This window comes from Equus caballus, chromosome 9 (genome assembly GCF_041296265.1).
Source record: "Equus caballus isolate H_3958 breed thoroughbred chromosome 9, TB-T2T, whole genome shotgun sequence".
Lineage (NCBI taxonomy): Eukaryota > Metazoa > Chordata > Mammalia > Perissodactyla > Equidae > Equus > Equus caballus.
In genome coordinates this window covers 19279502-19304349 of record NC_091692.1, presented here as the reverse complement: position 1 = coordinate 19304349, position 24848 = coordinate 19279502, and the positions used below count along the sequence as shown (strand labels likewise).

The 24848-nt window shown below is 39.4% G+C and overlaps 1 protein-coding gene across 6 annotated transcripts in view; it reads right to left on the bottom strand.

Moving 5' to 3' along the window:
• The window catches only part of PDE7A (phosphodiesterase 7A), a 123771-nt gene extending 108035 nt beyond the window's left edge, over positions 1–15736 (bottom strand). The window contains exons 1-2 of one of the 6 annotated variants that reach the window (XR_002810278.2): positions 15311–15705; positions 15049–15200 (exon numbers count right to left, since the gene is read on the bottom strand). Coding sequence is in view for 4 of the 6 variants with exons in the window: in XM_070222206.1 (XP_070078307.1) it covers positions 15049–15186 (138 nt within the window). In the remaining 2 variants the exon portion in view is untranslated. Of the gene's footprint in view, positions 1–15048 lie in introns of all 6 variants that reach the window. The other 5 variants (XM_070222206.1, XM_023648528.2, XM_070222207.1 and 2 more) reach the window with 5 other exon arrangements.
• Positions 15737–24848: the final 9112 nt, after the last annotated feature.

Here is a 24848-nt window from a genome sequence, read left to right as displayed (position 1 = left end):
CTTCGGGAACAAGGCAAGGATGTCCCCTCTCATGATTCCCTTTAAACATCATACTGGAAGTCCTAGCTAATGCAATAAGACAAGAAAAGGAAACAAAAAGTATATAGATTGTAAAGGAAGATATAAAACTGTCTTTGTTCACAGATGACATGATTGTCTTTGGAGAAATTCCAAAGAATCAACAAAAAAACTCCTGGAACTAATAAACGATTACAGTAGTGCCTTCTTATCTGTGAGGTGTACATTCCAAGACCCTGAGTGGATGCCTGAAGCCACAGATAGTACCAAACCCTATATATACTGTTTTTTCCTACACTTACATACCTATGATAAAGTTTAATCTATAAATTAGGCACAGTAAGAGATTAACAACAGTAACTAATAATAAAATAGAACAATTTTAAGAATATACTGTAATAAAAGTTAGGTGAATGTGGTCTCTCTCTCTCAAAATATCTTAACTGTGCTGTACTCACCCTTCTTCTTGTGATGATGTGAGATGATACAATGCCTATGTGATGACATTAAGGGAGGTGAGTGACACAGGCATTGTGATGTAGTGTTAGGGTACTACTAACCTTCCGACAATACATCAGAAGGAGGATCATCAAGCCATGATGATGCCAATGGCTGGATGTCAGGAGCGGATGATGTCGACGGTGCGGGATCCAACAAAGGGATGATTCACACCCTTGGGGGCTTGGGGGAAAGCAGCAGGAAGGCATGAGACTTCATCATGCTACTCAGAATGGCACGCAATTTAACACTTAGGGAATTTTTATTTCTGGAATTTTCCATTAAATATTTTCAGACCATGGTTGACTGTGGGTAACTAAAACCAGAGAGAGCAAAACCACAGATATGGGGGGACTACTGTATAGCAAGATTTCAGCATACACGGTTAATATACAAAAGTGAATCATTTTCCTATATACCAGCAACAAATAAGCAGAATTGAAAATTAAAAATACCATTTACAGCAGTTGGCCCGGTGGCCCCGTGGTTAAATTTGCACATTAGGCCCAGGGTTCTTCGGTTTGGATGCCGGGTGCAGACCTACTCACTGCTTGTCAAGGTGTCCCACATATAAAGTAGAGGAAGATGGGCACGGATGTGAGCTCAGGGCCAGTCTTCCTCAGCAAAAAGAGGAGGATTGGCGGCAGATGTTAGCTCAAGGCTAATCTTCCTCAAAAAAAAAAAACCAAAAAACCATTTACATTAGCACCCCAAAAATGAAACACTTAGGTATAAATCTAACAAAATATGTACAAGATCTATATGAGGAAAACTACAAAACTCAGATGAACAAAATCAAAGAAGAACTAAATAAATGGAAAGATATTCCATGTACATGGATATTCAGAAGACTGAATATTGTCAAAATGCCAGTTCTTCCCAACTTCATCTACAGATTCAATGAAATCTCAATTAAAATCCCAGCAAGTTATCTTGTGGATATCAACAAGCTGATTCTCAAGTTTATTTGGAGAGACAAAAGACCCAGAATAGTCAACTCAATATTGAAGGAGAAGAATAAAGTCAGAGGATTGACACTACCCAACTTGCAGACTTAACTCTAAAAGCTACAGTAATCAAGACATTATGATATTGGTGAAAAACAGACAGATCAACAGAACAGAATAAAGCGCCCAGAAATAGACCCAGAGAAATAGAGCCAACTGATATTCGACAACAGAACAAAGGCAACACAATGGAGCAAAGATAGTGTCTTCAAGAATGGTGCTGGTGGGGATGGCCCGGTGGCGGAATGGTTAAGTTCACATGTTCTGCTTCTCGGTGGCCTAGGGTTCTCCGGTTTGGAGCCCGGGTATCGACATGGCACTGCTTGGCAAAAGCCATGCTGTGGTAGGTGTCCCACATATAAAATAGAGGAAGATGGGCATGGAAGTTAGCTCAAAGCCAGTCTTCTTCAGCAAAAGGAGGAGGATTGGCAGTAGTTAGCTCAGGGCTAATCTTCCTCAAAAAAAAAAAAAAAAAAGAATGGTGCTGGAACAACTGGACATCTACATGCAAAAATGAAAACAGACACAGACCTTATAGCCTTCACAAAAAATTAACTCAAATGTATCATAGATGTAAATGTAAAATATAAAACTCCTAGAAGAAACACAGGAAAAAACCTAGATGACCTTCAGTATGGTGATGACTTTTTAGATATAACACCAAAGGCATGATCCACGAAAAAAAAATTGAGAAGATGGACTTCATTAAAATTTAAAAGTTCTGCTCTGCAAAAGACAATGTCAAGAGAATGAGAAAACAAGCCACAGACTGGGAGAAAATATTTGCAAAATACATACCTGATAAAGGACTGGCATCCAAAATATACAAAGAACGCTTAAAACTCAACAATAAGAAAACAAATAACTCAATTAAAAAATGGCCCAAAGACCTTAACAGACACCTCACCAAAGAAGATATACAGATGGCAAATACGCATATGAAAAGATGCTCCACATCATAAGTCATCAGGGAAATGCAAATTAAAAGAACAACATGATAGTGCTACACACCTATTAGAATGGTTATAATCCAGAACACTAACACCAAATGTTGGCGAGGATGTGGAGCAACAGGAATTCTCAGTCATTGCTGGTGGGAATGCACAATGGTATAGGCACTTTGAAAGACAATTTGGTGGTTTCTCACAAAACTAAACATACTTTTTCCATATGATCCCACAGTCTTACTCCTTTGGTATTTACCCAAAGAAGTTGAAAACTTATGTCCACACAAAAACCTGTACACAGATGTTTGTAGCAGCTTTATTCAGAAGTGCCAAAACCTGGAAGCAACCAAGATGTCCTTCAGTAGGTGAATGGATCAGCCTAGTTTGGTAATATTCTAGTGTAGTACACTAGAATATTATTCAGTGATAAAAAGAAATGAGCTATCCAGTCATATAAAGACATGGAAGGACCTTAAATGCATATTACTAACTGAAAGAAACTAATCTGAAAAGGCTACATACTGTACAATTCCAACTAAACGACATTCTGGAGAAGGCAAAAGTACACACAGTGAAAAGATCAGAAGTTACTAGGGGTTGCAGGGGAGGGATAATTAGGTGGGACATAGAGGATTTGGGGGACAGTAAAAGTATTCTGTATGATACTATAAGGATGGATACGTCATTACACATTTGTCCAAACCCACAGAATGTACAACATGAAGAGTGAACCCTAATGTAAACTATGGACTTTGGGTGATCATGATGCGTCAATGTAGGTTCAGCAATTGTAACAAATGTACCACTCTCGTGGGGGATCCAGATAACTGGGGAGGCTCTGCATGTGCAGGGCAGGAGATACCTGGGAAATCTCTGGACATTTCTCTTAACTTTACTAACCTAAAAGTACAAAAAAAAAGTCTTAAAAAAAAGTTTACTTTTTAGAGTTACTTCATTGTTTTTCTTAAACTATGTGTTCACCATGAGGAATTCAAGCAAAAAGTAAAATGAATAAAGCAAAAAATTCCACTACCCACCATTTCATACACAGTAAACACATAAAAGGCTAGAGAGTGAGCTCTCTGTATAACAGGAATATTATCTTTTTTATTCCCCAAAGTGAAAAGGCTTTATTCATAAGTTAATTTTTAAAGTATAGGTGAAATATGTCTTTCTTCATAAAAGGTTACTCCTGTTAAGTTGCACATCAATCACATTTCAACAAATCAAATAGTATCTTCCCAACTGGCACATTACACTTTCAATAATGGTTTTGCTTTATCTCTGATTATATTTTAAGCAGAAGTAACCCAATTATTTTAGAATTCAGTGTTTGTACTCTTTTTCAAATAATCATTGGTCTATAAACAGATACTGAAAGGTATTAAAGAAGACCTGCTACTCAAAGGAATAATGTTTAATAAAGAAAGGAAGTGGGGGGGCCGGCACAGTGGTTAAGTTTGCACATTCCGCTTCTCGGTGGCCCGGGGTTCCCCGGTTAGGATCCCAGGTGCCAACATGGCACCACTTGGCAAAAGCCATGCTGTGGCAGGTGTCCCAAGTATAAAGTAGAGGAAGATGGGCATGGCTGTTAGCTCAGGGCCAGTCTTCCTCAGCAAAAGGAGGAGGATTGGCGGCAGATGTTAGCTCAGGGCTAATCTTCCTCAAAAAAAAAAGAAAAGAAAAGAAAACAAAGGAAGGGGGGCTGGCCCCATGGCTGACTGGTTGAGTTCTCGCACTCCACTTTGGCAGCCCAGGGTTTTGCCAGTTCAGTTCCTGGGCACCGACCCAGCACTGCTCATCAAGCCATGCTGAGGTGGCATTCCACATAGCAGAATTAGAAGGACCTACAACTAGACTATACAACTACGTACTGGGGGGACTTTGGGGGGAAGAAGAAAAACAATGAGATTAGCAACAGATGTTAGCTCAGGGCCAATTTTTTAAAAAAAAGAAAGAAGGAAAGAAACTACTTAAGGAAATCCTATGGATCAAGAGATCCTACAGATCTATCCTTTTACCAGAGAGCAGGCGATACAGCGAGAACAGCAACAGATTTGGTGGGAAGAACTAAGTTTAAAGCTCTAACTTCTCCACTTCCTAACTGTGTGAGCTTGGAGAAATCACTTCATCTTTCTGAGTCTTAACCATCAGATCTTTAAAATGTTGAGGATGAATTAAATTATTTATAAGGTCCCTTTCAAGCACTAATATTTTGATTCCATTCCCAAAGGAGGTCTAGAGTGACTAAGGATGGAGATACAGGATTAGAACAATCAAAAACCGGGGAAAAATTGATGTATAAGGTATTATTTCTTTATATCTACGGAGAACAGTAAAATACAGCAACAAGGCAATAGCTAGGTGGAACAGAGTAAACCAGGGATCTACAAACTGGGTCGTGCTTACGTCCCTGTGGAAGTACCTGAGCATAGAGAGTTTCAAGGGAATTGATTCTAGGTTCTCAGCTTCCACATGCACAATTTTCTAGAACCATTCTGCTGACAGAGCACATCAGTTTTCATTTACTTCCTCTCCCCTTTCATCTCTCCCTCTCTGCCATTTCATAAAAGAACATTAACTCTCAACACTTCCTAAAACTTCCTGTGGAGCTGGGGTCCAACAACACCTGAGGAGCCAAAAGGAGAGGTCAAAATATTAATGGTGAGAAAGTTAACTACTCTATAGATTGGGTATGCAACTTTTTGTCAAGTCAACAGGTCATCTACTCCTACATCTATGAAAATGAAAAGAGAACCAAATCCAGCTGCTACCTGACAAAGCACTAAAAATAATTTTCGTTACCAATCACTGTTTTTTTATGCATACAACTCAGAAGAATGAGTGATATTGCTAAAATAAAGTACCTTTTATCATCATTTACTAAATTAATGAATATATTTCTCAATACTTTCATCATGAAAGTTAAAAAGGAAGAAAATCAACGTAGAACCACATCTTTCCTAATAATATTTATAAATGGATTGACAAAACAATTGAAAAAGTCAGCCCCATCCCATCCCACTAAAAATGCATTTCCAATAAAATTTTACTTTTTTATTTAATACTTATTAAATTTTATAATTGATATATGTTGTTTTGATTGTCTGCTGGCTATTACTGTATTGATAACTCAGTCCAACATAAATTTGACACCGAGGCTTATTGACATAGGAAATTTTAAGATGTCTTTAATTATAATTGTTTTTGCACAGAACTCAGAAGAACAGGACAGCACTGCTAAAATCAAGCACTTTTTATTCTCATCTACTAAATTCATGAATGAATTTACTTAATTCTGTTATAGAAAAGTATAATAGCATGATTGATAAATGCTTTCAAATATAAAATAAATTAGGATAATAATATGTAGAGACAGTAAAATGGAAACCAGTTCAAAGAGAAAAATAAGGAATGTAAAAACTCTGAATGTTACAATTAACAGCTTGTTCATGTATTTTTTAAAATAGATGATGGGGGATACCAAATTCTTAAAATTTCCCTGGATATACTTAAAATCGTGATTTAAGCAATACACCAACAATTAGGTCATTTACAAATACTGAAACATAGAGGAAAAATTCTAGATATGTGAGAAGGTACATAGTTCGTTCTTTATTTTCCAAGTTCTTTGAAGGGATATATGTGCAAAAACATTTGAAAACCCTCGTAGTAAAGTTCAGAATATGTCTTTAGTGCTAACCGTCCTCCTAAGATACTGCCTTTGGACATCCCCACCTGGACGCTTCCCAGACACTTGAACTCAACACATGTAAAGTAAATTTATTTACTCCACCCCCCCCACACACATACACGCACAAAAGAAGGAAAAAAAGAAAAAGAAAAGAAAACCTGCCTCCTCTTCCTATCTGTATTTTTGTTACTGGCTTCATTATCTGGTCTCCCAAACCATAAAGGGGGGAAGTTTTTTTATCCTCCAATCAAATCAGTTCATAGGCGATAACTCCGAACTTTATCGCTATTCCTTCCACTGCTGCCACTGTTCAGGATCTCTTCACCAGCTGCCATAAAACAGCTCTTCCTCAAAACAATAACTATACTTACATTTACTTCCCAACATCTCCCATGGAGAGTGAAAGTACTTTATAACCATCAGAGCTACACAAAAATACCTGTCGTGCATATAACTGAGTTACCCAAAGAATGAGAGAATCGTGAAGGTGGAAGGAACCGAAGAGTCGCTTCCCTTGACAATATCCTTATCCAAATACCTTTGAAGCTGCTGTCTCAACCACCACTCACTGGGAATTTATAACCTCGTGAGGCAGCCTACTCTCTGGGAATCTCTGTCAGAGATCTGAATCAAATACTACTCGTTTGACTTTTTCTAGGATTACTGTGGTTAAAAAGGAGATTCACGATAAAAGAAGGACATAGCTAAAATTACATAAAATTCTAAACAAAAAAGTAAAAATCATTTATAATTTCACCACCTAGAGACAGCTTCAGTTGGCATTTTGGATAGATTTAGCTTTTTCTTCTTTTTCTTTTCTTTTTTTTAGACAAACATGCATAGTATGTAGATATGTATATATTTTGCGATTTATTTTTAAACAAAATTGAGATAATCTGTAGATACCCTGTTTCAGTTTTTTTCTGCTTAATTATGTAGTAAGCAATTCCCCATGCAACTAAATATTCTTCAAATTCTTCAAAGTATTTTAGTGGGTACATAATATAGAAATGATAAGAAACACTAAGATTTATTTAGCCATTTGTAAACTATTTATGTTATTATATATCCTTTAAATTCTTCAAAGCATATTAGTGGTTACATAATATAAAAACGATAAATACTATATATTCCATACTAAGAAATACAATTTATTTAAACATTTGTAAATTACTTGTAATTTCCAATTTTTCACAGTGATGAATATCTTTGAAGATTAATCTTTATCTACGTTTCTAGTTATTTGCTCACAATAGATTCCCAAAAGTAAATTATCACACAAAAGTACTAATTTTCTAAGTATCACTTTTTTGATTCAATAGCCAAATTACTTTTCAGAAAACTTATAATTTATAATCCTACTAGCACTGCATAAGTATAATCTTTAAACTATATTTACTTTTAAAAAATTTGTCAATCTGAAAGCAAAAATCACTATCATTCTTTTAGTACGCATTTCTTTGATTGCTAGTGTGGTTAAACACAAGATCTCTTTTTCTATTTCCCTACTGTTTCTACCTTCTGGTTCTTACCCTACCCTCTGAGGTAACAAACACCCTTTCCCCATGTGGTAGAAGGAAGTAGAAAAGAATGCATGGGCTTTAGGGTCAGAATGACCCAGAGTTTAATCCATTTCCACTACCTAGTTGTGTTACTTTGTAAAAGTGACAACTTTAAGCTTGTATCTTCTTGTGTTCATCAGAGACTGCCCTCACAAAGCAGGAACAGGGTATAGCAATCAAGAACATACAAGCAATCAAAATCTAAATAAATCCTCTTCTCTTTCCTCTCATTCACAAAATAGTCCTTCAAATATGGGAAGACAGCAATGCCCTATCATCTCTCACCAACCACTCCCCCACCTCGATTCCCATCCCTCCTGACCCAAATCCTGAGTCTTCTATTCTTCAGACTAAATGTCTCCAATTTCTTCAGTCACATATTAAACAACGTGGTTGCAAATCACCTCACTACCCTGGTCACTCTCTTCAGAGTATGATTTAACTTAGTCATGTCCTCCCAGAATGTGCCATCCAGAACATACTCTAGATAAGACTTGAAAAGACCAGAGTGAAGCTTATTACTTCAAATAATCACCTCAAATCATCAAATTATTTTCCTTATCAGGATCCAAGAGCCAACAAAATCTATAATCCATAAACCTAAAATTCTAACTATGTTACACTCACCTCACCGAGGAGGCAGGCGAGTTCAAGAGTGAGGGTGTGGGACACGACAGGCACTTCTCCAAGTTCTTGTGATGCTCCAGGCAAATGACTTAATATGTCTCTAAGCTCAGTTTACTCCTTGATAAATATCACTTATAGAGTTTTTATAAAGATTAAAAACATCCATTACAGTATCTGACATGTAGGAGGTACTCAATGAATGAAAACAAATAATTAACAATTGTTACTGAACCAAGACGACTTCATCTTTATTAAGCAACATTTGCCAAGTATTTTACATGGTCCTGACCTAGAGTTTGGTCTATTCAAAACTCCAAGCAATAGAGTAGGCTTGGCTGAAACTGTGTAACCCGATTAACAATTTATTTTCTTTCCCAAATTCTGCCCTGCCTTCATCCTCTCCTCCTCCCTCTAGCCAGCACCTTGAGAAAAATGAAGAACCATCCCTACCACCAGGTGGAGGCATAGAGCAGTAACCCAAAATTCCTACTCAAAAAACTGTCAACAGGAGATGCTTCTAACGTCAACTACAAAATCAGTGGCACATGTCCCTTAGGAGGGGCAGTGTAAATGTGCAGCACTATCATTTATTTGTGAATAACCTTTTGAAAGGCATATTTGGCAACAATATAAAAATCAACAAAGTCTGTTACCATTAGGCAAAAATAGACCATGTAAATGTAGAAGGGAATAAACCCTCAATTTTCTCTCTCAATTGAAATTAATCATAAAAATGAGCAATTTGTAGCCAGCATAAAAAAGTTGTGATTTGTTTTTAAATGAGAAGATTAAAAATTAATTTTGAAGTTTTCTGGAGTGGCCAAAGGGAATCTAAGAATGTCCAGATCTGAAAAGATCTTTAGTCAAGAGATTTCTCACAAAATTAGAAATAGATTTTATAAAACACAAATCTGATACACACATGGTCTTTAGTACAGAAAGAAAAATAAATTCCTTAAGAGGATGTGCACGCAATAGAGTTCTTTATCACCTATATTTCCTAGGTGTCTTTAATCTAACTAAATGACTATTAATGATCCTAGACAAAAATTTGAATTAAGCTAAACTTTGTCCACATCCCCTTTTCTCAGCTCTTCCTTTCCAAAACTTGTCTCTATATCCATCCCAAGAAAAGAAGTCAATTCTCTAAAACTGTTCTCATCCTTGAAAGAAAGGGAGAAAGGGAGAAAGAGAAAAAGAGAGAAAGAGAGAAATGGTAACTGAACTGAAATTTACACTAAAATATTAGCAGAAGTCTTATCAAATTGCCTGAAAGAGAACGGATGCAGCCTCTCCCTCTTTCCACCCAAAGTGAGCACCCTAATCTTCCTAACTCCTGTAAAGGGTTTAGTATTTCACCTCTTACAGAATATTTGTGTTTTAAAAAGAATTCTTGAGTAGACAGTATGTACAACTGATGGAAATCTAGGCATAAGAACACAGCAGCAACATCTGGGTATGGGTCTAAAACCTCTCAAATCACATCCCATAGACTAAATGTGTTCCCGATGACAACTTATAAATCAACAATGTGAACCCCTCCTCCTCAATCAGAACTACACTCCAAATACACTATAAATTTACACTAGTATGTCTGAGCATATATTTGAAGTATAGCATAAATACATATTAGTTCAGAAGTAAAAACCAAAACACTGTAGTAATAAATTTAAATCAAAATATGAAGCATTTCTGAAAATAGAGAAATGAAACCAAGGTCCCAACAAAACAAGCATTTTGTGAGTGGGCAAAGAGGAAGGTCTCAGGAACAGAACCACTCCCTGGGGGTATCCCACTGCATTCATACTATCCCCTGTAGTGGCTTCTGTAGGCAGATTTATGAAGAAGCATACTATGCTAACAGTAATTTGGAACAACGCACATTTACTGAATAGATGAGAGCTCTTATAAATGAGTACGGGATATGCAAATGAAATTTTACAAGAGAGGAAATGCAAATGCACAAAAAATACTTTACAAAGCATTCACTCTTGCTTACTGCAAGTTAAAACAAACGCAGGGTATCACAGTGTATCTGCTAAAGTAGTAAAATGTTTGTAAAAAATGTTTATTAATCATATATTGTTATAATCTAATAACATGATTGGAGATGAAAGAGAGATGATCGTTCACGTTAGTACTATAAAAGGACAGACTTCTCAGAAAGCAAAAAAATGTTCTTACCTCTTGACCTAATCTAGTGATTCCATTCTAAAGACTTTATCAAACATGCATGAAGGTATCAAATGAAGTTTTGCATACAACAGCAAAAACCTGAAAATAACACTAATGTTCAACATTCAGAGAATCTGTCACTGATAGATCAACATGAGATCACTACAAATGATCGTTAAGTGAGACTATACATCTGCTCTGACAGTACAGTAGCCACTAGGCCTATGTAGCTATTTAAATCAAACTGAATTTAAAGTTCAGTTCCTCAAACTAGCCACATTTCAAGTGCTCATCTAGCTACATACAGCAGTGACTATCATATTGGATACTGCAGAGGACATTCCCATCACCATAAAAAGTCCTATTGGATAGTGCTGGTCTATACAGCTGCCTGAGCCATCCTCTCTCCTCCTCCTCCTACATGCACTCATTTATCCAGAAATGTCTACTCAACCCTCAGGCCTTGGCCTAAGCCACAACTACTATGAGAGGCTTCCCCTGATTTACCCAGGAAATTTAGGTATACCTTCCTGTTGTCTCATTAGAGCTTGATAATTCCAATACAAAAATTACATCACATATAATCATACTATTTTCCCTACCAGTGACTTTTATCCAAGGGGCTTTGAACTCTGTGGGCACATATAGGATCTTGACGATTTACCATATACTAAGAACATTGCTAAAGACAAGAGAGAGGTATACTATGACTACAGGTGAAAAATGTTTATGTATAAGGAAGGTAATGAATCAAAGAAAAACCTGGTTAGGTTGGCAGGCTCACAAGTGATTTTTTTTTTAAATTACTAATTCTTTACATTTTCTCAGCACCTAACACAAGGAGCCTCATTCACAGAAAATGTTCAGTAAATATTTGTGGAATAGTTTCTATACTTTAAAAAAAAAAGACACCAAGAGTGAACCCTAATGTAAACTATGGACTCTGGGTGATAACGATGCGTCAATGGAGGTTTCAGCAATTGGAACAAATGAACTGCTGTGATGGGGGGTGTTGATAATTGGGGGAGGCTATGCATGCACGGGGTCAGGAGGTATATGGGAAATCTCTGTACCTTCCACTCAGTTGAGCCATGAACTTAAAACTGCTCTAAAGACATAAGGTCTATTAAAAAAAAAAAGACACAGATGCTAAATTAGAAATCAAATTTAGCTTATTATGGTATTAAAAGCATATGTTTACAAGTTAGATCCCAAGATTTTTCTCAATAATACATATCATAGGTTTATGATAAATTTTTTAAATTAAACCTCAAATTTCTAACCCAAATAAAATTTGTTTCCAGTGCACTGAAAATCCCATTGAAATAACCTGAGTGCAGTGCTTTGGCGTGCCATCAATACGCTAACTCATCTTCCACAGTCTCTGTGTACCTTCCTATGCAAAGCACTGTAGGCACAGGAGAGAACAAGACAGTTTCTGCTCTGACAACATTTTTTTCCAAATCAGAACTTTATTCTCCAAGATAAATCTTTAAACTCAGCTATCAACAATAGATAACCCAAAATGGCAAAACCAAGCTTCTTTTATTACCCTAATTTTTTAAATAATCCAAAATTGGTATTAACTATTTAAGAAAGTAGTACACGACCTGGTTTAAAACAAAAAGTTAACGTCTCATTTAGCTGGCATCCTTGGGAGAGTTGGTTCCACATAAATGAATTTTCCAGATAACTCATACTTGTCCATTTAAGCACCAACACTTAAAGTGTTTGCCATGGAGATCTTCTTAAAAAACAAAAATTTAAGAAACCAGTACAAATCTTTCAACTTTTACAAACAGACTCTATTAAACATTATTTTGACTAATAATTACTTTGTTGTACAACACTCGAGTCCCTAAACTCTATGTCCCTAGGGTGCCTTTTTGAAAGTTGTTGGCTTGAAGAGTTTTTCTTCTGATCCCTGGCTTTTGGTGTGTCGCGGTCAACTTCTGCTGCTATCAGTGTGAACCTGACTTAGGTTACTTCCCATCCCCCCCTTCAAATTTGCTGCGACTTGGAAAACGAGTTTGCCGAATTTTGCTTAAAACACACAGGCTTTGAGAGGATCTCCAAATCTATTTTGGTTGCTCAGTCTTCTGCTTATTTCCCAAATCCGTTAAAGTCTGCAGTTCCAAGTTTCAAACCAAGTTTTGGATAAATGAGTTACTGCTATACCCTGATGAAAGTCCTGACAGTTTTCATTGTTTAAAGTTAATGTTCAGAGGGAACTTCATTACCTATTCTCTTATTCAACAAACATTTATTATATACCTACTATGAGCTGGACTCCAATATAATAGTGAAAATAAAGAACTGAAGAGTTGCTAGTTTTGAACATATTTTAAAACAGAAAAACTCTAATAAAAATAACTGTTCTACACTGTGCCTAAAAAAAAGAAAAACAGAGTTTTTTAGAGTCTTTTAAATGAAACTACGAAACCACCTAAACTTTTTATAATTTCTGTAGCTTTAGACTTACGAACTAAAGATGCAAGGATAAAGAAAGCTTTTGCTTTAACCAAATTATTTTACTGAGCGCTGAATAAGATTCCAAGATTTTCTACCTCTTTTTCTACTACTACAAATTCCCAACTAGCCCTAAAGAAATCACTGTCAACATATGCTTTAGTATTAAATGATACCCACTTCAGCATTGTGGTAAGTTTACCATCATTTTAATGTTGAGCAATGTTGACTACAAACAGTGTTAATTCAGGAAATTTCCATCCAAATATTCAGAAGTTCCTATATACCTCACTTTGGGGTAAAGAAATTTTTGGCAAGTCCTAAGAGTTAGTAAAATATGGTGTGACTATGATATTTGCTTTATCGGCCACCATCATATTTTTAAAATTCCCTTACCCATTTAAACCTAAGGCTAGAAAATGAGTCAAGAAGGAGTGGGGCTTAAAATTGGTCTCTGTGGATTAATTAAGACATCAGGTAACACCCCTGGCATCAGCCCTACTTGTTTCAACGCCCTTGGGATCTCCCTTCTCATTCATTTTCTCCTCAGGGAGCACAAGTAACTTTATTAGTATTCTATAATTTTATAAATGATTAGTGATTGCCCTTCTTATTTAGACTGAACGTGGAAATGGGTATTCGTCACATGCCTGCTGATCTAAGAAAGTAAAACAATACTTCCAAGTGAAAAAAGTTACTACCATTAAAAATCTTTTTCAGCAGTGCATTAATATCTCTTCATCATTAATTATGGAACCTGAAAATGCTTTTAGCAGTACTATAAAGGCAGATCATGGACCTTTCAAAATAACAATGCACCATTATTTAAAATGTTACTTAACATTATAGTAATTTTTACAAGTTGGCTTTGACCTCATTAGTATACCACCTTGTCCTGCGAAAGAAGTCTGATTTTAAATAAAAACAATTCAGAGAGAAACCCAAATACAGGCTCTTGTTTTAAACAATTTTGGCAAAGAAGCAAATGACAAATATTTACTGGACACACTTATTAATAAGCAAAATCTCTACTAGGTGCCATCCACACTACCTGTAAAAAAACAAAAAAAAATACAGACCGGGCTCAAGATATTTACAATATAATTGCAGAGAGAAAATATACTCCCATAAAAGACAGTAATCCTAACCAATAAGAAAAATAAATGTATTTGAATTAAAAAGTGATCGCGAACATGTAACAGTCAGGCAGCAGAAATGGAGGGCACTCAGTTTAAATGTAAACAAAATTCTTTTTGCCTCCCTATTTTAAATCTGGCAATCAAAATCAGCCAGAACTAGGGAGTTGGGCCAACAGCATCACCATAGCAAGAAACGAAATTCTCAGGAGCAACTGGTATTGGACCATTCAAAACAGTCTTCCTGTGAGCACTCATCAGTAGTTTCTCTCCTAAAATCTCTTTACCAAATTAAAAACAAAACTGATTCCTGGCTATCAACTTTGCAGAAACCGAAGCTTCATGGAAGTGCACTCGATACCTGTCTCTGATACCACTTAGGGTCCAAGCACAAAAGCGAAGGAGACGGGAGAGCAGCAATGGGGAACCGGCCTTTTGTTCAGAGGATCGCGGGACCGTCCGAGCACTGCGGGGCGCGCGGGAGCCGGGGGCGGCGAGGCGCGAACCCGGCACAGGTGGGGCAGAGGAGAAGGGGGGCACAGGTGTGCCCAGGGCCACAACTCAGGGAGAGAGGCCCAACTTCCAGACCGAGACGTCGAGAAAGGGAGGAAGACAAAGTCATTCCCGAGGCTCAAACTGCTGAGCCCGGAGGGGGCGGGCCCGGGGAGCGTCTGAAGGGCTCCCCGTGCCCGGCCGGTGGGGGTCTGAGGAGGCCGGAGACTGAGGGTGTACAGCCCCGAGGATAAAGAAAAGGCTCTGGAATCCAGGGCCAGCATAGACACCCCCGAACAATAGGCAGTGCTAGGTCTGGGGGGAACGGCGAGGACTGGGGATGTCGCGGAGATGAAGCCGGATGGGAAGAGGGAAACAAAAGAGAGAAGCCCCCAAGTGCGGGCCCCTGGTGGCGGCGATTACCTGCGAGAGCTGCCGGGGATTGGGGCAGCCGAAGAGCGCGGAGCTGGAGCTGAAGCTGATGGCTCCTCGGCGGCTGAGGACGTGCTGGGGGACCGGCCTGTCCAGGGGCAGCACCGGCAGCTGGTAACATACTTCCATTGAATACGCCCGCCCTGCCCCCGCGCGGCGCCCGCCCTGCCGCGGCCGCCGGCCCCTGCGCTGGGAAGGGGCCGCGGCTCGGGGGCGCCGGGCCGAGGCGGGGGCAGGGCGAGCGGGCGCCGACCCCGGGCCGGGAAGCCGCGCTCACGCTTCCCCTACCCCCACCCTCCGCCCGGGCCGCCGGCGAGAAGGCGCTGCGGCGGCAGCGGCGACAGTTACGAGAACCGGCGCGCGCCCGGCTCCGGGGTGCAAACGGGGGCAGCACAGGCAAAGTCGGAGGGGGAACCCCGCCGCCCCAGGGCTCTTCGGCCGGGAGGACTGGGTCCGGGGACGGGCGAGCAGGAGCGGAGCAAGGACAGAGCCAAGCGGTGCAAGAAAACACGGCTGGAGCCAGCGGCGAGACCCAGGGCGCGCGGGGCTCGGGACCAGCCACCAGCTCGGGCCGCCGCCGCCGTGCTGCCCCTCCCCTTCCCCGGAGCCTGACTTCACTCCGCCGCCGGCGCGAGCCCGGCGTAATTCACACTTTGCAGCCGCGGACCCTGCGCCAACCACGGCCGCCGCCACCGTGACGTCACGACGCCGCGCCGCAGGCCCCGCGCCGCCGCAACGCCCAGTGAGACGGGTGAGCGGCGGAGGGCTGAGCCGTCGTTCCCGTGTGCCGTACGCTGGGGCTCTGTCGCTTTCCCCCGCCACACCGCCCTCCTTCCCACCAAGCACATCTCGCAAACTCCTCCAGCTCTCTCCCCTATCTTCCCTCCGCCCAGGGCGCGTGCGCACGACGCCCCACCGTCTGGGGACATTCCCCTTATCGCTAAATTCTTGCGCTCAGGCGCGCTGAGGGGGTGGGATGGGCTCAGTCTGCGCGCGACGCGTGGTTCCGGCCAGCCGACCCCAGAAACCCAAAGCACGCGGCGCTCGCGGCACTCGGCCCTGCCGCGGGGTCACCGCCGTGTTTCCCTCCTTGAATTCCCATTCTTGGGCTTCGCTCGGGACCGTTGCGGCAGTGACGTCAGAGGGCCGCGCGGGCACCGTCCTCCCTGCTACGTCACTGCCAGTCCCTTGGGGCCGGGCTCGGGCGCTCCCCCGGCAGGTGCGAGCCCTGGGGCTGTCCCGGGCCGAGGGGCGAAGCCGGGAGCCGAGAATGCGGGAGTGAGGAGGGGTGAGGGGGTGGAGGGAAAACACCGAGACTGAGAGAAAAGAAGGGAGAGTATGCACTGGAAAAAATGAGAAAGGATGATATTAAGAAGACAAAGGAAAAGAGGAGACCGCATGCCCTTTTACCAGAAGTTTTGGTTTGTTGCCTTTGATTTTCAGAAAGCAGGAGAAAGTAAAGAGCTCGGGACCCGGTTTGTAAGCTGGATATGTAATTTGCAGGTTCACTTTGTCACATCTCTCCTCGAACTGTCAAAGCTTTTCGGTTGCAACCCTTTGTTTCAAATGCTTTCCAGTCTCTGGGACGTCAGCGTGAACAAGCCTCCCCTGCTGGCAAAATTGTTGACATGGCTCTTCTCTCAGGGCACCATCCTTTCACTTATTTGCTATGACTAGCCACTGGCAAGGTGGCAGGTCTTTGACAGTAGTGCATAGCCATTACTGATGACATCAGGTATCAAATGCTCCTGATCCCATAAATCAAGGAAAGTCTGCAGGACCTTTCATCATCTTTCTGTGGCATCTATTTCTATTGTATCGCTTAAAACGTTCTACCTCCCCTCTGGGTATTTTCCTGCTTGTCTGCTCTCTACTATCAAAAGAAATACATCTTCCACTGTGGTTTCATGGATTTTGTCTTCGCTAGGTGGTAAGCTCTCTTTTAGTGCAACAACTGACCCAACTCATCTTTGAAACCCTAGTTACTCTGACAACATCTAGTAGATGTAGTGAGCATCAACTGTATGCTTGTGATTAAGCCGAGCACTTTCTCCTATTTACCTCTGACAGAACCCCATGAGGTAATAGTAGTATCTAAATTTAAACTAGGCTCAGGGAAACATAACTTGCCCTAGATCTTACACAGATAAGTGGCAAACTAACTTCAAATAATGTTTGAATCTGTACATCTAACCACCCAGAAGGTGATATCGGTGTGATGTTAGACAGTATATGCCAAATAACTATCACATTTAATGACATCTAAGAGACTCAGTTCACTTAAATCCTTTAATAACACTCAGGGCACTAACTAAACAATGCATCTTCCTTCAGCAAAGAGGGGAGATAACATTTTCTATGCACCCACTGTGAGTCATGGTAGGTCGTCTACATAGAATGTATAACCCTACACAGTAGCCACATCAGTAAAAATTTCATCCTAGTTCTACAGATGAGGAATTAGGTTCCAAGACCAAAAGTCATTTGTGCCACCCAACTCTGTTCTGTGTGAGCTCAGAACCATGCATTTCCACCACACCATGTGGTATCTCAAGACCAGAACTTCAACGGTTTTCAGTGTTCTTTACTAAATTGGGGAGTGTGTTAGAGTTTTCCAGAAGAACAGAACCAATAGGAGAGAAGGTGAGAGACAGGAGAGAGGGAGGGGAAGGAGAAGAGACATTTGCGGCACATGTGCCTCCTCCAAAATGCAGAGGAGCTGGAGGAGCTGTGGGCCCTACTGCTGCCCCTTACAAATGAGGTGAGTCAGTAGATCATATGCAAAATCTTAGTGATGCCTGAGACTCTGCATGGACCTTCCAAGTGTAATGGCTGATGCTTCACTTCCACTTCTTAAATCTTTTGCAGATTTCTATTGTGGCCAACCAAAACCAAAACCATAAGAGGAAGAGCATTCTGGGAAATGTAGTTCCAGGTTAGCTAAGTTGATAGCACAAAACCACCCCAGTCCAACTTTCGTCAATGTCCATACAAACTTTTTTTCATCCTATTTCATTTTCAAATAAAGACCATAGCAAAATCATGCTTCTACTCATATGATGCAATTCTCTCTCATAAAACCCAAAACAGCTCCCTCCCTCCCCAAAAGAGGATTGAGTCTTTGAGTGATGTTCTTGAAGAGTCACAGTATACCTTCAATATCCTGTAGCTTAAATACTAAGTTATAAGGTTATCCACTATTAACACATCTTAGGGGAATGGGAGAGGGATAAAGGAAAATCATTGGTTGATATATACACAAATATATTCATAAAAATGAGGAAAAAAACGCTCATAACTATTAGAATCCTTGTATCTGCAACTGGCAACATGATCATAATTACTATTCATAACTAATTTCTCTTCCATTACCCATTCCATATCCCCTTTGCCTTCAGCAAGCATCTCAGCTGATAATGATACCTTGTCTTGTGGGGCAGCCCAAACCTTCATTCCTGAAGGATCTGGGCCATTAGAGGTTGCACTTCTATTGAGTTGTAGTTTTCCATTGATTCATATGACAGAGCATGGAAGTACTAAGTACTAAGAGGCACCTCCAAAGAATCTCCTGCATTCCAGGCATATTCCTCCCTTCTTCCATTGTGTAGCAGCAACTCAAAATCTGCTTAATAGTCAGGATCCATCACCCCAGGCAGTTGAGTAACCCCCTTCTTTGCATGGTGGTTAAATAGCATGAGGATCCCAAAATGGCCAAGCGGCAATCACAACTTCTAGTTTAATTGGACTCTTGCTGTGTACCCTGGTGGAAGCACTCTTCTTTGGGAACTAAGACCTCTGGACCAGGAGATCCCAAAGTTGCAGGATTGGGAGCAAAATTTTGCATGATTCACTAGGGGTAAACATGAGAAGATCCACTCCCAGCCCTGTCCATTGATCCCTGGACCACAGATATATATTTAGATTTAGAACAATGCCAAAACCTGGAGAATATTATCCTAGACACGTAAGATGTTGCCACACAGATGGAGCGATTACTGAGTTTTCAAAAGGCCATTCTAATGCTGAAAACCTGCTACATGAAAGAAGCCAGATAGAAAAGCCTATATATTGTATGATTCCATTTATATAAAATATCCAGAATGGGCAAACCATAGAGACCTAAAGCCAATTAGTGGCTGCCAGGGGTTGGGGAGAGAGAGGAATGGGGAGTGACTGCTTAATGGATGTGGAGTTTCCTCTTGGAGTGACGAACAAGTTCTGAAACTAGATAGTGGTGATGGTTGCACAACATTGTGAATGTACTTAATGCCACTGAATTGTACACTTTTAAATGGTTAAGATAGTAAATTTTTGTCACAACAAAAAGAAAAAGGCCATTTGATCATCCTATCAGGCCAACTACTTCAGGGTAATAGGCAACATAATAAGACCAGTGAATACTATAAGTATAAATTCATTGCTGCCTTTATTTGCTGTAAATTGAATTTCTTGGTTAAAACTAATGCTGTGTGGAATAGCATGATGGTGACTAAAACATTTTGTAAGTACATGGTGGTTTTGACAGAAGCATTGCAAGCAGGGAAGGAAATTCATTTCCAGAATAAGTATCTATTCAGTGAGATGAAAGGGCTGCCCCCTTCCATAAAAAGAAGTGGCCCAGTGCAATGTACCTGATGGCTGGTGGATACCTCCAGGAAATGGAAGCTTAGCCTTAGACTCTGCTGTTGGCAAGTTGGACACTTAGTAATAGCTGTGGCTAAATTGGCCTTGTTAAGTGAAAATCCATGCTGCTGAGCCCACCTCTAACCTCTATCCTGCCACCATGGCCACTTTATTCATGAGTTTATTGGGCAGGGACAAGGGTAGATGGGGAAAAAGCTGACTGACACAGAATATATCCACTCATCCCCCTGATTATGATGATCATCTTCTAGTGAGATTCCTCTTTGGAATCACAGGAGACACAAATATCTTCACACTCTCTGACCATTCAATCTATCCACATATACCCTTTCCCCAGACCTCCTTCTCACCAATTTTCTAATCACATTCCTTCCAAGTTCCAGACCGTCCAGCCAAATGGTCAGACACTGCCCATGAATCAGTATGATCCATACATCTGGCAATCTCTCTTCAGACAAAATGAACAACCATGTACCCTGCTCCAACATGAAGTATTTCCCTTCACCACCTTCAGGACCATCCCAAAGAGTGGCCATAGTGCTGTCGGTACCCATTTTCTGCACCATAGAACACAGAAATATCTGTAAGTCTGTCCCGAATATTTTTCTTCTGTCACTCAACAGGACATAGGGGGCTCCGCATGATGCCTTAGATGAAAGTTGAGAGAGAGGAGGCAGTGTAGTGGAAATAGCAGTGATGGGCATCTGGGCCACTTGTTCAAACAATTGCTTATGCCTTGAAAGACCCGCTGGAGCCTGACCTCATGTATACCATTTCCATTTAATAATGGAGTGCTGCTAGACATAACCGACTTTATGGTTTGGTGTATCAGAATACATTTAGTATCTTATGGGCTGCTCAGGTCACAAGGTAATTTGATAGTTTATGATCAAGCATTCAGTTTCTACTAGGACCCAGTAGTAAGTCAGAAGAATTTCTCAAAAGGGAAATAATAGTTATATAGAGAAGATGACACAGATTTGCTCCCAAATCCTGAAATCCTGCGAAGATGCAATTATAGAGGGTTACCAAAGGCTTCATATAGTATCCCTAACCTATCACAGATACTTCAACACCGTATCTGCTGGGTCATATGGCCCAAGTGACAGGGAAGCTTGTATGGCAGTATGGGTTCCTTACATAGACTTCTCTTGTTCCAAGCCCCACCCAGCCTTTAATTTTTTTATTGTGATAAAATATACATAATATAAAATTTACCATTTTAACCATTTTTAAGTGTAGAAATCAGTGGCATTAACTACATTCACATTGTGCAACCATCATTCCAACCCATCTCCAGAATTTTCATCATCCCAAAATCAAACTCTGCACCCATTAAATAACTCACCACTTCCTCCTCCCCTCGGCCCCTAGTGATCACTATTTTGCTTTCCATCTCTATGAATGTGACTACTCTAGATCCTTATGTAAGTGGAATCATACAGTGGGAATTACATCCCATTGTGTCTTCCTTGTTTCATTTAGCATAGTGTCTGCAAGGTTCATCTACACTGTAGCACGTAACAGAATTTTATCCTTTTTAAGACTGAATAATTTTACAATATTATACATATATATTATTATCTATATATATATATAATCTATGTCTCTCTCTCTCTCTCTTTCTCTCTCTCTATATATATGTATATATATATATATGTATATATATATATGTATATATATATATAGTTTATCGATGTGTCAACGGACATTTGGGCTGCTGTCACCTTTTGGCTACTATGGGTGATGCTACTATGAAGATAGGTATATAAATATCTGTGCGAGTCCCTGCTTTTGATTCTTTTAGATATATATCCAGAAGTGGAATTGCTGGATCGTATGGTAATTCTATATTTAATTTTGGGGTGAACTGCCATACTGTTTTCTATATCAGCTGCACCTTTTTACATTCCCACCAGGAATGCAGAAGGGTTCCAATTCTTCCACATCCTCACCAACACTTGTGTTCTGTTTTTTGGTAATAGCCAGCCTAATGGATGTGAAGGGGTACCTCATTGTGGTTTGATTCACATTTCCCTAATGATTAGTAATGTTGAGTATCTTTTCATGTACTTCTTGCCATTTGTCTATCTTCTTTGGAGAAGAGTTTATTCAAGTCCTTTGCCCATTTTTGAATTGGGTTGTTTGGTTAATTCTGGATATTAATCCCTTATTAGATATGCAATTTGCAAATATTTTCTTCCATTCTTTGGGTGATTTATTTCATTCTCTTGATAGTGAATTTGATGCCCAAAAGTTGTGAATTTTGATGAAGTCTAATTTATCTATTTTTTCTTTTGTTGTCTGTGCTTTTAGTATCATATCCAAGAAATCATCACCAAATCCAGTCATGAAACTTTCCCCGTTTTCTTCTAAGAGTTTTATAATTTACATTTAGATCTTTGATTCATTTTAAGTTTATTTTTGTATATGGTATAGGGGAAGAGTCCAACTACATTCTTTTGCATGTGGATATCTAGTTTTCCCAGCACCATTTGTTGAAAAGACTGTCCTTTCCCCCATTGAATGGTCTTGGCACCCTTGTCAAAAATCATTTAATCTTGTATATGAGGTTTATTTCTGGGCTGTCTACTCTATTCCATTGGTCTATATACTTTATGCCAGCACATGCTATTTGGATTACTGTAGTTTGTACAAGTTTTGGAATCAGGAAGTGTGAGTCCTCCAGCATGTTCTTCTTTTCTGAGATTGTCTTGGCTGTTCGGCGTCCCCTGAAATCTCATATGGATTTTAGGATAGATTTTTCTATTTCTGCAAGAAATGTCATTGGGATTTTGATAAAGATTATGCTGAATCATTAGACCACTTTGGTAGTGCTAATATCTTAACAATGCTAAATCTTTCAATAATGAATATGGAGGGCTTTCCATTTATTTATACCTTCTTCAATTTCTTTCAGCAATGTTTTATAGTTTTCTGTGTACAAGTCTTTCACCTCCTTGGTTAAGTGAATTCCCAAGTATTTTATTCTTTTTTATGCTATTGTAAATAAAATTATTTTCTCAATTTATTTTTTGACTTGTTCATTGTTAGTTATAGAAAAGCAACTGATTTTTGTGAGTTGATTCTGAATGCACAATTTTGCTACATTCATTTATTAGTTTTAACAGGTTTTTTTGTGTGGAATGTTTGGGTTACTACACAAGATCACATCATCTATAAACAGATAATTTTACTTCATCCCTTCCAATTTGGATGCCTTTTATTTCTCTTTCTTACCTAATTGCTTTGGCTAGAATGTCTATAACCATGTTGAATAGAAGTGACAAAGTGGGCATCCTTATCTTGTTCCTGATCTTAGAGGGAAAGCATTCAGTCTTTCACCATTGAGTATGATGTTTGCTATGGGTTTTTCATATATGGCCTCTATTATGTCCAGCTAGTTGCCTCCTATTCCTAGTTTGTTAAGTTGGTTTTTTTAATCATGAAAGGATGTCAAATACTATCAAATCTTTTTTCTGTATCATTTGAGATGAACATGTGCTTTTTCCTTTATTCTGCTAATGTGATATATTACATTGATTGATTTTCAGGTGTTGAACAATCTTTGCATTCCAGGAATAATCCTATTTAGTCATAGAGTATAATCTTAATATGCTGCTGAATTCAGTTTGTTATTATTTTGTTGAGGATTTTTGCATCAGTATTCATGAGGGATATTGCTCTATAGTTTTCTGTTCTTGTGTTGTCTTTGTCTGGCTTTGGTATGAGAGTAATGCTGGCCATATAGAATGAGTTAGGAAGTGTTTCCTTCTCTTCAATTTTATGGAAGAGTTTGAGAAGGACTGATGTTAGTTCTGCTTTAAATGCTTGGTATAATTCCCTAGTGAAGCCATCTGGTCTAGGACTTTTCTTAATCTCCTTACTTGTTATAGGTCTATAGATTTTCTGTTTCTTCATGATTCAGTCTTGGTAGGTTTTCTACTTCTAGAAATTTCTCCATTTCATCTAGGTTATCCAATTTGTTGTTCATAGTACTCTCTTATGATCCTTTTCATTTTTGTAGAATCTGTAGTAATGTCTGCATTTCCATTACTCATTTTTATAATTTGTCTTCTCTTTTTTTTAGTCATTCTAGCTAATGATTCTTTAATTTTCTTTTTAAAGTAGCAAATTTTGCTTTAATTGATTTTCTCTATTGTTTTTCTATTCTCTATTTTATTTATCTCTGCTCTCATCTTTATTATTTCCTTCTTTCACCTAGCTTTGGATACAGTTTATTGTTCTTCTTTTTTTTTTTTTTTGAGGAAGATTAGCCCTGAGCTAACTACTGCCAGTCCTCCTCTTTTTGCTGAGGAAGCCTGGCTCTGAGCTAACATCCGTGCCCATCTTCCTCTAGTTTATACGTGGGACGCCTACCACAGCATGGCTGCCAAGCGGTGCCATGTCCGCACCCGGGATCCGAACCAGTGAACCCTGGGCCACCGAGAAGCAGAACGTGCGAACTTAACTGCTGCGCCACCGGGCCGGCCCCCAGTTTATTGTTCTTTTTCTAGCTCCTTAAGGTGTAAAGTTAGGTTGTTGATTTGAGATCTTTCTTCATTTTGAATGAGTTTATATCTATAAATTTCACTCTTAGTACTGCTTTTGCTGCATCCCATAAGTTTTGGTATGTTGTATTTTTGTTTTCATTTGTCTCAAGATATTTTCTAATATCTTGTGTTATTTCTTCTTTGACCATTTAAGGATATATCATTTAATTTTCACATATTTTTGAATTTTCCCGTTTTCCTTCTGCTGTTGATTTCTAATTTCATTTCACTGGGATTAGAGAAGTTTCTTTGTATAATATCAATCTTTTTACTTTTATTAAGACTTGTTTTGTGGCCTGGCATCTGGTCTCTCCTTGAGAAAATTTCATGTGCACTTGAAAAATTGTACGTTGTACTGTTGTTGGATGGAGTGTTCTGTATGTTATGTGTGTCTGTTATGTCTAATTCATCTATATTGTTGTTCAAACCATCTAATTTCCTTATTAACCTTCTGTCTGGTTTTCCTATCCATTATTGAAAGTGAGGTATTGAAGTCTCCTGATATTATTGTAGGGCTATCTATTTCTCCCTTCAATTCTGTCAATGTTTACTTCATATATTTTGGATCTTTGATGTTTGGTGCATATATGTTTA